At 44.0% G+C, this 12,848-nt stretch overlaps 1 protein-coding gene across 4 annotated transcripts; it reads right to left on the reverse strand.

Annotated features, from left to right (window-relative positions):
* Positions 1–334: 334 nt before the first annotated feature.
* lta4h (leukotriene A4 hydrolase) lies at positions 335–12,465 on the reverse strand. Of its 4 annotated transcripts, none has more exons than XR_003986682.1 (20): positions 12,221–12,465; positions 10,860–10,990; positions 10,659–10,779; positions 9,011–9,079; positions 8,373–8,477; positions 8,206–8,258; positions 8,051–8,123; positions 7,807–7,947; positions 7,658–7,681; positions 7,432–7,502; positions 6,078–6,189; positions 5,859–6,003; positions 5,673–5,776; positions 3,614–3,684; positions 3,472–3,526; positions 3,302–3,397; positions 3,100–3,182; positions 2,912–3,016; positions 567–758; positions 335–524 (listed from the first exon to the last, which is right to left on the reverse strand). XR_003986682.1 is itself a non-coding variant. In XM_030439623.1 (19 exons), the coding sequence occupies exons 1-19, from the start codon at positions 12,368–12,370 to the stop codon at positions 620–622; spliced, it is 1,848 nt and encodes a 615-aa protein (XP_030295483.1). In that variant the 5' UTR covers positions 12,371–12,465; the 3' UTR covers positions 335–619. The 4 variants fall into 4 exon arrangements, 2 of the variants coding, with proteins under 2 accessions (XP_030295483.1, XP_030295485.1); XR_003986683.1 differs by having other exon boundaries at positions 335–517; positions 560–758; XM_030439623.1 differs by having other exon boundaries at positions 335–758.
* Positions 12,466–12,848: the final 383 nt, after the last annotated feature.

Consider the following 12,848-nt stretch of genomic DNA (forward strand, 5'->3'; position numbering starts at 1 on the left):
AAAATAGACAGAAATAAAGTTTGCATGATTTTTCACATGTTTGAAAGTAAAAAACTCAACCCAGAAGATTACTTAGTGATTAAAAATGCATTCATGGAATAATTCAATCTGACACCAAAGATTTGGGAGCTTCTTTTTTTTTTTTTTTTTACTTTTTCAAGCTTTTAAATGAACTTTTTAAGTGTAGTCAACGAAATAAAAACTAACTTCAGAGAAATTGTTGTGGGGTGACGTCAGTTCTTCATGACTGTCATGTTGTTCATTTCTCTGGTTTGATGTTTCAGGTGTTCAGTCGCTAACAGGTGAGATCATAAAATGAACAACAGCAGCAGAGTTTATTTCAGACACATTTTATTTATTTATGAAATCAGTTTTTTCTGCCCTGAGATCAAACATTCAAACAGAAACAAAAGATTTGACCAACAATCTGATTAGTGTGATTACACTGTGAGTGTGTGGATTAATACTGGTGACAGACTGCTTTACAGGCTGATAACTGATGACTGGTTACAGACTGGTTTCTGGTGTTTACAGGCTGATAACTGATGTTTACAGACTGGTTTCTGATGTTTCTGGTGTTACAGACTGGTTTTGGTGTTTACAGACTGGTTTCTGGTGTTTAAGGACTGGAGGCGGTGCTGGCTTCAACCTTCAGGTCCTTGCTGACCAGTCCGGAGGTGACCGGGTGCATCGCTGCTCGATGAGCCAGAAACACAGAAACGGCTTCTTCACGATACTTTTCGAAGAGAAATACCTCCCTGAAGACAGAAACAGAGAGAACACGATGAAGCAACCTTAGATAAAGTGGTGATGAGTGAAGTAAAGTGAGATGAAGCACTGATGAGTGAAGTAAAGTGAGTTGAAATGGTGATGAAGTGAAGTAAAGTGAGATGTAGTGGTGATGAAGTGAAGTAAAGTGAGATGAAGCGCTGATGAGTGAAGTAAAGTGAGTTGAAATGGTGATGAAGTGAAGTAAAGTGAGATGAAGATGAAGTGGCTGATGAGTGAGTAGTCAAGTGCGATGAAGTGCATGATGAGTGAAGTAACAGTGAGATGAAAGTGGGATGAAGGAAGATAAAGTGAGATGAAGCGCGATGCGGAAGTAAAGTGAGTTGAATGTTGATTAAGTGAAGTAAGTAAAGTGAGAGTGAAGTGGTAGGATGCGTGAAGTAAAGTGAGCTTGAATTGCTGATGAGTGAAGTAAGTGAGTTGAGTGAGTGGTGAGAGTGAAGTGAGAGACGGGTGATGAGTGAAGTAATGAAGTGCTGATGAGTGAAGTAAAGTGAGATGAAGTGGTGATGAGTGAAGTAAAGTGATTGAGATGAAGTGGTGATGAGTGAAGTAAAGTGAGATGAAATGGTGATGAGTGAAGTAAAGTGAGTTGAAGTGGTGATGAGTGAAGTGAGATGAAGTGGTGATGAATGAAGTAACGTGAGATGAAGTGCTGATGAGTGAAGTAAAGTGAGATGAAGTGGTGATGAGTGAAGTAAAGTGAGATGAAGTGGTGATGAGTGAAGTAAAGTGAGATGAAATGGTGATGAGTGAAGTAAAGTGAGATGAAGTGGTGATGAGTGAAGTGAGATGATGAAAGTGGTGATGAGTGAAGTAAAGTGAGATGAAATGGTGATGAAGTGAAGTAAAGTGAGATGAAGTGGGTGATGAGTGAAGTAAAGTGAGATGAAGCGGTGATGAGTGAAGTGAAGTGAGATGTAGTGGTGATGAGTGAAGTAAAGTGAGATGAAGTGGTGATGAGTGAAGTGAAGTGAGATGTAGTGCTGATGAGTGAAATAAAGTGAGTTGAAGTGGTGATGAGTGAAGTGAGATGAAGTGGTGATGAGTGAAGTAAAGTGAGATGAAGTGGTGATGAGTGAATTAAAGTGAGATGTAGTGGTGATGAGTGAAGTGAAGTGAGATGAAGTGGTGATGAGTGAAGTAACGTGAGATGAAGTGGTGATGAGTGAAGTAAAGTGAGATGAAGTGGTGATGAGTGAATTAAAGTGAGATGTAGTGGTGATGAGTGAAGTGAAGTGAGATGAAGCACTGATGAGTGAAGTAAAGTGAGATGAAGCGCTGATGAGTGAAGTAAAGTGAGTTGAAATGGTGATGAAGTGAAGTAAAGTGAGATGAAGTGGTGATGAGTGAAGTGAAGTGAGATGTAGTGGTGATGAGTGAAGTAAAGTGAGATGAAGCACTGATGAGTGAAAGTAAAGTGAGATGAAGTGCTGATGAGTGAAGTAAAGTGAGATGAAGTGGTGATGAGTGAAGTGAAGTGAGATGAAGTGGTGATGAGTGAAATAAAGTGAGTTGAAGTGGTGATGAGTGAAGTGAAGTGAGATGTAGTGGTGATGAGTGAAGTAAAGTGAGATGAAGTGGTGATGAGTGAAGTAAAGTGAGATGAAGTGGTGATGAGTGAAGTGAAGTGAGATGAAGTGCTGATGAGTGAAGTAAAGTGAGTTGAAGTGGTGATGAGTGAAGTAAAGTGAGATGAAGTGGTGATGAGTGAAGTGAAGTGAGATGAAGTGGTGATGAGTGAAGTAAAGTGAGATGAAGTGGTGATGAGTGAAGTAAAGTGAGATGAAGTGCTGATGAGTGAAGTAAAGTGAGTTGAAGTGGTGATGAGTGAAGTAAAGTGAGATGAAATGGTGATGAGTGAAGTAAAGTGACATGAAATGGTGATGAGTGAAGTAAAGTGACATGAAATGGTGATGAGTGAAGTAAAGTGAGATGAAATGGTGATGAGTGAAGTAAAGTGAGATGAAGTGGTGATGAGTGAAGTAAAGTGAGATGAAATGGTGATGAGTGAAGTAAAGTGACATGAAATGGTGATGAGTGAAGTAAAGTGACATGAAGTGGTGATGAGTGAAGTAAAGTGAGATGAAGTGGTGATGAGTGAAGTGTTCTGTATAGAAACCTGAAGAGCGGTCTGGTAAACTTCATCCGGCCCTGCTCAGTAGCCATCTTCAGAGCCATGGGAACGGCCTCCTCCCATTTGGACCGCACACACAGCCTCAGCCACCTGGAGAGAGAACAGCCAATCAGGACGCTTCTAGAGAGGAGGAGGAAGAGCTTAAAATGAACGACATGAACTGGGACTCTCACCTGAAGCGGATCTCTGCGTTCATACAGGTGTTGAGATCATAAACCTCTTGCATCTTTTTCACGTGAGTCAGAGGAAGAGCAGCCTGAAGGAACACAGGTTAAGTGTTAGTGAAGCGGACTGTGGTAGACTGAAGAGGACTGTGGTAAACTGAAGTGGACTGTGGTGGACTGAAGCAGACTGTGGTGGACTTAAGTAGTTTACCTCATGAAGCAGGAGGGACAGGAACTCGATCACCTGGTGGGACGACAGTGTCTTCAGGTCTGACTCTTTAAAGCTGCTCAGGTCCTGATCTTTTGCCTGAAGGGGGTCAAAAGATGAAAGTTGAACTCTAAACATAATAAAAATCAGTCTATGTAAGGTCCAGGTCTTACCTTGATCCACCTCTGGCTCAGGGCGATGCAGGCGTCAGCCATCGTGGTGTCGTACCTGAAACACATCGATGAAACATCATCAGACTAACAGGTGTAAATGAGGACAGGTAGACATGTTGGAGGTCTGACAGGATCCACTCACTGAGGTTTGACTGGAGGCATCCCGGGTGTGAACATCCAGGCATTCCAGTCCACCTTGTTCAGGACGTCCACCTGAGAGACACAAACACATGAGTCAACTACAAACCTGCTGCAGGACGTCAAGACCTGCAATGACTCAAAGGATAAAACCAGTAAGTGTCACCACCTGCACTCATGTCCGATCCTGAGCACCTCACGCCCACCAAGGACCTGAACGCCCACCAAGGACCTGAACGCCCACCAAGGACCTGAACGCCCACCAAGGACCTGAACGCCCAAAACTTGTTAAAGTACCTGAAAACCCTGTTGTCTCTTTTTCCCAAATGCCCTGCAGTTGTTGAAGTGCTTTAAACCCTACGGTTGGGGTGAGTACCTGATGTTCCTCACTCGTTACAGCAGGTGTGTCAGACTCAAACATGTCGAGGGCCGAACAGAGTCAACATGTATTAAAAAGGATAAACAGGCTACTGGACGCAAGTGCAGAAGGAAAACATGTTTATGTGCTGCAGCTGGATGTTCGGCAACTTTTCTTAGCTGCCAGTTCATCAGCATTTGGTGTTTTGTGCTGTGGAAACCCTCAAGATGGAGTGAAGGTGCATCAGTGAGACGACTCCTTTGTGGGTTTTTGTTCATCTTCATCACAGAGAAAAGCTGCTGACAAATGTACGTGCTTCCAAACATGCAGAGCATTTGAGCAGCCTCATTGATGGGATGAAGCTTGGAAGCTGCAGCGCTCACAGAGTCGTACTCTGCCTCGAGCGTATTATTACACTGGAGGTCTATCAGCTCCGTTGGGAGGTTTGCAGGTGCTCTTTGGATTGCTGAGCAGTTCAAATTTAAATTTCTGAGCTGCAAAGTCAGAAAATCGCTGCATGAACTCTGTGCCAAGTGTGCCCAGTTTATCAGCGTGTTAGGGTTATTACTGTCAGGAGAGCGCTGGAACACGTCGTGTCAGCGTTTGGCAACGCGGAAAGTGACTGACGTTTCTATGCTGCTTCTGAGTCTCCCACAGGGGAGCATCATCGCTGCATCATACATGTCTGATCACACGTCCTCTTCCCTGCAGCTGGAGGTGCAGCGCAGCAGGCCCGGACTGGCCAAAGGGAGAACCGGGAGTATTCCCGAAGCGCCGGCCTATGATTGGCCTGCTGGCCTGCGTCTCTCTCTCTCTTTTTTTTTTTAACAGGCTGCTGGTCAGCCTTTGTTTATTAGGTTATATTGTAGAATACACATAAAAAATATGTGCCAATGAGCCTGTGTGCATGTGTGCATGTGTGCATGCGTGCCCATGCATGTAGGTGTGGGTGTGAACGTGCGTGTGTGGGCGAGGCCAGGGTGTCCTGGTTACATGACTGGCCTTCACTCCTGGCCTGAAAAAGTCTCCCGGTCCGGCCCTGCAGCGCAGTGATACGTTTCGTTATGTCGCACATCTCTGCTTTTCGTCCTGGAGCTCTGTGGTGTGTTTCCCTTCTCTCCAGAAACTGGCAGATTTCCTCGTGCAACTCAAAACATCTATGCAGCATTTTAGCTCTACGTAGCCGTTGCACCTCGGTGTGATACGGCACAGTGCCATGTTCAGAATCTGCTTCTTCAAGAAAAGGCTGATGGTGCGATGATTAAATTACACCAGCTCCACAAACAAGGCAAACTGGTTTACTGCTACCATCTGTGCACAGATCCTGTGTTTTCTTTGGGACGTTTGTTTAATTGCATTTAAAAGTGACGAGCGCAGTCGACCTCTGACCTCGGAGGGACAATAAGTGGGGGAAGGTGCAGGTGAGCTGGGAATGCTCGGTGTTGCAGTTCATTCTGGGACTTGTAGTGTCAACAGTGTGCGTCTTATATACCGGTGGGCCAGAGATGAAACATATGATTTTGTATCGCGGGCCGGATATAATTGGACCACGGGTCAGATGTGGTCCGCGGGCCTTGAGTTTGACATGTCTGTGTCAGCATACCCGAACCCTCTAGGCCCATTTAAGTTCCCAAACGCCCCGCATTCGGTTACTGTAGCTGGACGCCCCACACTGACCACTGTACCTGGTCCAGGTGTTTCTCACCTTGTCTTTGAAGTAGGTGAACAGGTAGTTCTTCCACTCGTCTGTAGTAACGCTGCTGTAGGCAAACAACTGGATGTACGACTTCACAAAACCCATGAACACCTCTGAAGAAGACAAACAGGTAAATAAAGAGTTGTTCAGAGGGTCAGACAGTGTGTGATGTGTCCAGGTGTGTCCAGGTGTTACCTGGCCCTCCCATCAGCTCCTCCAAATGGTACAGCAGAGCGAAGCCTTTCTCATAGGGCACAGAGGAGAAGGCGTCATCCGGGTCGACTTCCTGCAGGCTGGGGACCAGGTTAGTCAGAGGGTTGTTGGCTCCAAAGGTGTTCACCTGAGTGATGACAGACAGGTGAGAAACACCAGAAGAAGAAACACACTGTTTCAGGTTCAGGTTCAGGTTCTCACCGAGTCCTGCAGGTCCTTCCAGCCACCCATGGCTTTAAACTGTCTGAACTGCTCACTTTCCATGCACCTGCCAATCATCCTCTCCAGGTAGACCGTGTGACCCTCGTTCAACCTGAGGATGAAGACAGGGAGTAGCTGCAGTCAAGCTTTCTTCTTTTTAAAGTAAAACTCTGGTTATTATCTAAGAAAACATCAAAAAGTCCTTCTTTAGTTTCACACTTTATCTTTAGAGATCAAATTTCTGAATTCATTTAAAATGAGTTTCTTTGTTTTCCTTCTCATTCATTTGATTCGTTGTTGACGATACACAAAAATCACGGTTCGATACGTGCCTCGGTTTTGAGGTCACGGTTCGGTTCACTTTCGGTACAGTATGGAAACAAAATGCAAAACATAAATGTGCTTGTTGTGTATTCAGAACTTTTGTAAACCAACAATTTATTGTAACATTATACAAAATATGAAAGAAAAATTTAAAAATAGAATACTTTTGTATAGTGCTGCCTGGTAAAAAGTTAAATAAATTATTCTCAAATAAAGTAAAATATATATAAAATGAGCTTTCCAATTAATAAAATATTCTCAAACAAAAAATATATTAAATATTACAAAAATAAATTCCTGACAGCTTGTTAAAGGCTTTTAACTAAACTTTTCCACAAGTGCAGCAGTAACAGTTGCAGCATGTAGCCCTGTTCAGTTTTACTCAACCTCCTTATTTTTTGCCAGAAAGATGAACTTGTCCACACTGACTCAGTTATTAGTCAGTACAGGCTTTCATTATGAAGATATAAGGACGACAATATGCACTTTTGGATGATTTATTGACAGTCGCGTTTTTTTGGACAGGCATCGTCACAGTCACCTACACTGTCACTGTGTGCTCTGTAGTGCTCGTCTAACAGCGGTTTGCAGGTCATAAACATGACTTGGATCGATGAGCAGGGTGATCGGACTGAGACAAGATTCTCACACCACACCTCCAGCACATCTCGGACCCTCAGCGGTAAAATAAACACCAGTTAAACTGTCACCATGTCTTTCTCCGTTACAATATTTATCCAGGAAGCCGCAGTGTTCCTAAGCAGGAGACTTTAGCGACAAGGGAGAATCTTCAAGCTCTGTTTTCTCGCTAGCGTTAGCCATGACGTAAACGGGCTGCACGTGTAGCTGCAGGCGGAAAATAAACACACGCAACTTCCGTTCCGGGAACTCACCCGTGCACGGCCCTGTACCGAACCCAACGTCCTGTACCGAAAGGGTTCAATACAAATACATGTTGTTACATTGTTACACCGCTAGTGTTTAAGAACAAATGTTTTTCTTAAACAACCCGTTCAGTGCGTTTGTTTACCAGAAGTGTTCCCACGTCTTGTTGGTCACCAGATTACCGGTCCAGCTGTGGGAGATCTCGTGAGCGATCACCTGACAGGGACAACAGCACAGGAACATATATGATCACATTAAACATATATGATCACATTAAACATATATGATCACATTAAACATATATGATCACATTAAACATATTTGAACATGACCAGCGACCGTTGTGGCGATATTAAAGTGTTTAAACTCACATTGGACAGAGATTTGTCTCCTGCCTGTAAAGACACAGACACAGTCACAGCTGATTAACAGTCACATGAAGCCGTTTCTAAAACCAATAATAATCTTTTAATCATCATCAGTATAATATATTTGTGGGTTAATATATGTGTGTGTGTACCAGCAGTGTTGGTGTGGCAAAGGTCAGACACGGGTTCTCCATGCCTCCGTAGGGGAACGATGGAGGAAGAACCAGGATGTCGTACTGACCCCAAACATACGGTCCTGCCAGGTCCTCCGCTGTCTTCAACATGGTCTCCGTCTGAGGACACACATATTTACAGACGTGTGTGTGTGTGTGTGTGTGTGTGTGTACACAGTACCTGTGTGTGTGCGTATGTGTGACAGTAATTACTGTGACTCACCTCAGAGAACTCAAACGCTGCTTTATCCACAAACTCTCTCTCAGACCAGACTCTGGTCCTCGGCCCGATCTCTCTGTTAACCAATCAGAGCACAGAAACACTGTTTACCTGCTGCAGGTGACACGATGACATCAGTGAATAGGTAGACAGAGTACCTGCTCTCCAGAGCTCCAACCACAATGGCGATCAGGTAAGAAGGCATGGGCACCTGAAGACAAAGCCAAAGGTCAACCTGACGGCATTCCACTGAACACAGATCAGCTGTGGTGATTCATAACAACACGAGCGATCATCAGCGAACAGAGAAGAACAGCAGACTGACCGGCTGTCTGAATCTGTAGACGACCCGGTTGTTGTCCTGAGGATCAGCTTCCTGTCCATCTCTCACTGCACTCATCACAGCCACCAGGTCTTTAGGTACAGACACCTGAGAGGCCAAACACAGGTCAGGTGCAGTATTGACAGGTAGGATCAGTATTTCTATGTCAGCCACAAAACTTGAAAAACCACATGGAGAGGCATTCACACATACGGGGCTCCTGGCTGGCTCACCAGGTATTAGCTAAGTTAAGACCCAGTTTAAGGATGAGCAGTGCAACAGGTTCGTCTAGGAGCCCAATATGTATGAACACTGACAACAAACAGGTTCTTTTATTTAGAATCTTTTACTTACTTTTATAGCCAGAACATAAAGTTAGGCCTTTGTAGTTGTTTCAGCAGGTATCATGTTAGGTTTGACATTACAGCAGATCCAAATAACCTGACCACTAAGTAATGATTAGCTCGAGGAAATGGTCAATGGGTTGAAAATGCTGGTTGTTCAATCCATCGGCCAGAAACACACCGACCAGCCAGAGTGGAGCCAGGAAGTGACCTCGTTTCACCTGCAGATTTAGATTACGCAGGCAGTCCAGTATATGCTAGGTTGTGTGTGTGTGTGTGTGTGTGTGTGTGTGTTACCTGGGCGTAGTAGGTGTGTTTGACTGATGGACTGTCCTGACAGGGAACCATACTCCTGCAGTGATGAGCCTGTAAGACAACACACAGGAAAGAGTGTTTTTATTCTAGATGTTTGGAAAAGTGAAAATGTTTTTTAAAACGTTTAACTGACTGAATTTGTTCTGACATCTTGATCTACATGTAGTTTAAGTTTAATTATATAATGTCAATGTGATACAGACTTTTACTCAATGTAAAACAGTACAAAGAAAATATATTTAGTATTTCATACATTTTCTAAATATCTCCTTTTTGTGAATTTGATGGCAGTAAAATGTTTCAAACACATTACAGAAGCACAAAAGAACCAGACAGAAACAACACCTGCTGGGATCATTGCACAGGTGAACAGGTAGATAATATCACAACTGGAGGTTCAACACTTTGTCAAAAACATGGCTGATTTCTACACGGCTCAGAACACAACACGGGCTCAGAACCCTTCAGAACATGGTCAGTAAGCACAGTCTGGTTGTTCATGACTGTTTTTATGTACTTTTACACAGAGAACAGCTGCAGTACTTCCTGTCAGCTGATGACAGATAAACGGCCGTTGACCAAACTGACTGAGATAAGAACAGAAAACAGGAACAAAGACGCCGTTTGAAAAGAGAACTGAGGCTTTATGTCGCCTGTCAGACGGTTGTGATGAAGAAACTTTCACTTCTGTTAAAACCTTTAAATTACACATGATTACTTCACACTTACAACACAACTTTCAACCAGCAGCGCTTTGGAAACAACCTCACCTGTAACTCAGGAGGGAGAGCGGGTCGTCTGGTAATCGTAAGGTTGCTGGGTCGAGTCCCAGCCCCCCCCCAGCAATGTCAAAGTGTCTTTGAGCAAGATTACTGAACCCCAAATTGCTCCTGATGAGCAGTTGGTGCCTTGCATGGCCGCCGCACCATCAGTGTGTGAATGAATGGGTCAATGTGGCAAAAAGACCATGAATTACCCTGACCCAGTCTGACCCAGTCTGACCCAGTCTGACCCAGTCTGACTGACCCAGTCTGTCTGACCCAGTCTGACCCAGTCTGACTGACCCTGACCCAGTCTGACCCAGTCTGACTGACCCAGTCTGTCTGACCCAGTCTGACCCAGTCTGTCTGACCCAGTCTGACCCAGTCTGACTGACTCTGACCCAGTCTGACTGACCCTGACCCAGTCTGACCCAGTCTGACTGACCCAGTCTGACCCAGTCTGACTGACTCTGACCCAGTCTGACCCAGTCTGACTGACTCTGACCCAGTCTGACTGACCCAGTCTGTCTGACCCAGTCTGACTGACTCTGACCCAGTCTGACCCAGTCTGACTGACCCAGTCTGTCTGACCCAGTCTGACCCAGTCTGACTGACTCTGACCCAGTCTGACTGACTCTGACCCAGTCTGACTGACCCTGACCCAGTCTGACCCAGTCTGACCCAGTCTGACCCAGTCTGACTGACCCTGACCCAGTCTGACCCAGTCTGACTGACCCAGTCTGACTGACTCTGACCCAGTCTGACCCAGTCTGACCCAGTCTGACCCAGTCTGACCCAGTCTGACCCAGTCTGACCCAGTCTGACCCAGTCTGACTGACCCAGTCTGACCCAGTCTGACCCTGACCTACCTGACACTGGCTGAACAGGTACGGATGTTTCTTCCCAGCAGTCTGTTCAGGCGTGAGCCACTGCAGAGCCGACGCCGATGGAGACGTCTCATAGGTCACCTCCACGATCACATGCTGCCCTCTGATTGGACAACAACACATTAACAGCATTTTATTTTGAAAGGACATTACATGAGGAGAGAGAAGAAAAGAAGAGGTCACCTGGAGAGGTCAAAGGGCAGCGTGATCTCCAGCGGTGTCCCCTTGAAGCTGTGTTTTGGGCCCATCGTAAACTGCGCCGCTTGTCCATTAGCGCTCACTGAGAGGATCTTCAGGTCTCTGCTGTCCAAAGTCTGCAGCAGATAAAAAGGACATTTTTATTAATGAGGTTCTGAGATTAATGTCAGCGTGAGAGAGATACCTGCTGATAAACACTCACGCACCACTCTCTGACCTCAGGCTGTACACCTGTAGTGACAAGTCAGCCTTCAGTTCAAAGTCCAACATAACACAACAAGTTCAGCCTGTCTTAAAGCTCAACTATGTCCCACCAGACTCCATTCAAAAACACACACATTTATATATCAACTTTAAATCAAACATTTACTATCAACAGAATTACTATAAGCTGCCTGGTTTCTGTCGATTTGGTCATTTTGATGTGGAGTTCAGTTATTAAACTTCAAAGTGAAAGTCTGAACTCAGACTGTGCTCTTCAGATCAAAGTCCAGATCACACAGACCCAATAAAATTGAAACTGTTTCACACCAAACGCCATTCTAAAAAATGTCAATTTAATTTTCCCTTGCATACAAATATGTAATTACATGTAGAGAATACCTTAACAACATGTTTTCACAGATACATTGGACATTAATGTTCAATTCAATTAAAAAAACAAACAAACATATTTGTCGGGGGGCAATTAAATGTGATTGATCAATCAGTATTAAGTTCAGTAATTATTACCAACTCGCAGCTTTTAGAGTGGTTTTGCCCAAATAAATGAATTAAAGAGTCTCATGCCAAACTACATTTTTTAATTTCAAATTCTAAAAATATTTATAGAAATCATCGCAGCTGAAGACTGTTTGAATAGTTTAATCTCCAGTGAAAAGTCACTATTTTAGCTGTTAGAATTCATTTTAAGTGGAAATAACAAATTAACCAAGTTAGAAAAAAGTTCTACAAATGGTGAAGTGAGTTCTGCCGATTTAAAGAGTGACATCTGAAGGATTTATAAACCTGTAATTTAACATTTGTGATTAATCAAATTACAGTTAATCACCAGATTTCTTTAGAATTTCACATTTTGATGAGCAGATTCTGTTGACGGTGTAACAACAGTTGACAGACCTGTCAGTGATCAATGATTAGTGATCAATGATCACACACATTTACTGTCACGCAGTTTTAATAGAAACCAGACTTCATTTAAATTCTCGGCCTGAATAAAGGACCCCTTCACGGACCACAAACACGGTGTGAAATCAGAAGACTCGGCTCGTTTTGAATGAATGAGCCGTTAGCTCTGAGGCTAACATGCAGCGGTACCGGGAAGCACCGGGCTCCGTTAACGTTACCAAGGCAGAGAAACGGTCCTCCAGAACCTCCACGGTCAGCGCCACCTTGGCCCTGATGACGTGTCTGTCGAAGTCCACGTGCAGAGACAGGTTCAGGTGTTTGGTGACGCACCTGGTGAAGGAGGAGAAGGAGCACGGGTCAGAAGACATGATGATCGATCCGGTAACAGCGGAGAGACTGAACACACCGTCGGACTGACACCCGGTTAACTACCGGAACGAGCCCTTCACACATCCGGCAGCGAGCTTTTCAGAATAAACGGTACCTCAACACAAGCGCTTCTCCGTGAAGGCTTTTATTTTGAAACCTTTATCTTTAAAATCAGATATAATTATTATATTTAACTGACAATGTCGCGGATGTCGTATTTTATTCGAAGTATGTTTTATTGTTTATTTAATAATATTTGTTCTGTTTTTCTTTTCAAGATGAAATGTCTGAAAGTCTTTAAGGAAATTGATGACCAGTAAAATGTTTAACTTATGAAGCATAAATATAATTTATTATTATTTGTTCTGGAGGGAAACAGACTCAAACTGCTGTCAGAACACGAGCATGCTGTTTTAATAAAGAACAACATGCACACGGGACAGTTTTACATCGTGTTTTAGAGAAATAAAAAAATAA

This window comes from Sparus aurata, chromosome 14, assembly GCF_900880675.1.
Source record: "Sparus aurata chromosome 14, fSpaAur1.1, whole genome shotgun sequence".
Lineage (NCBI taxonomy): Eukaryota > Metazoa > Chordata > Actinopteri > Spariformes > Sparidae > Sparus > Sparus aurata.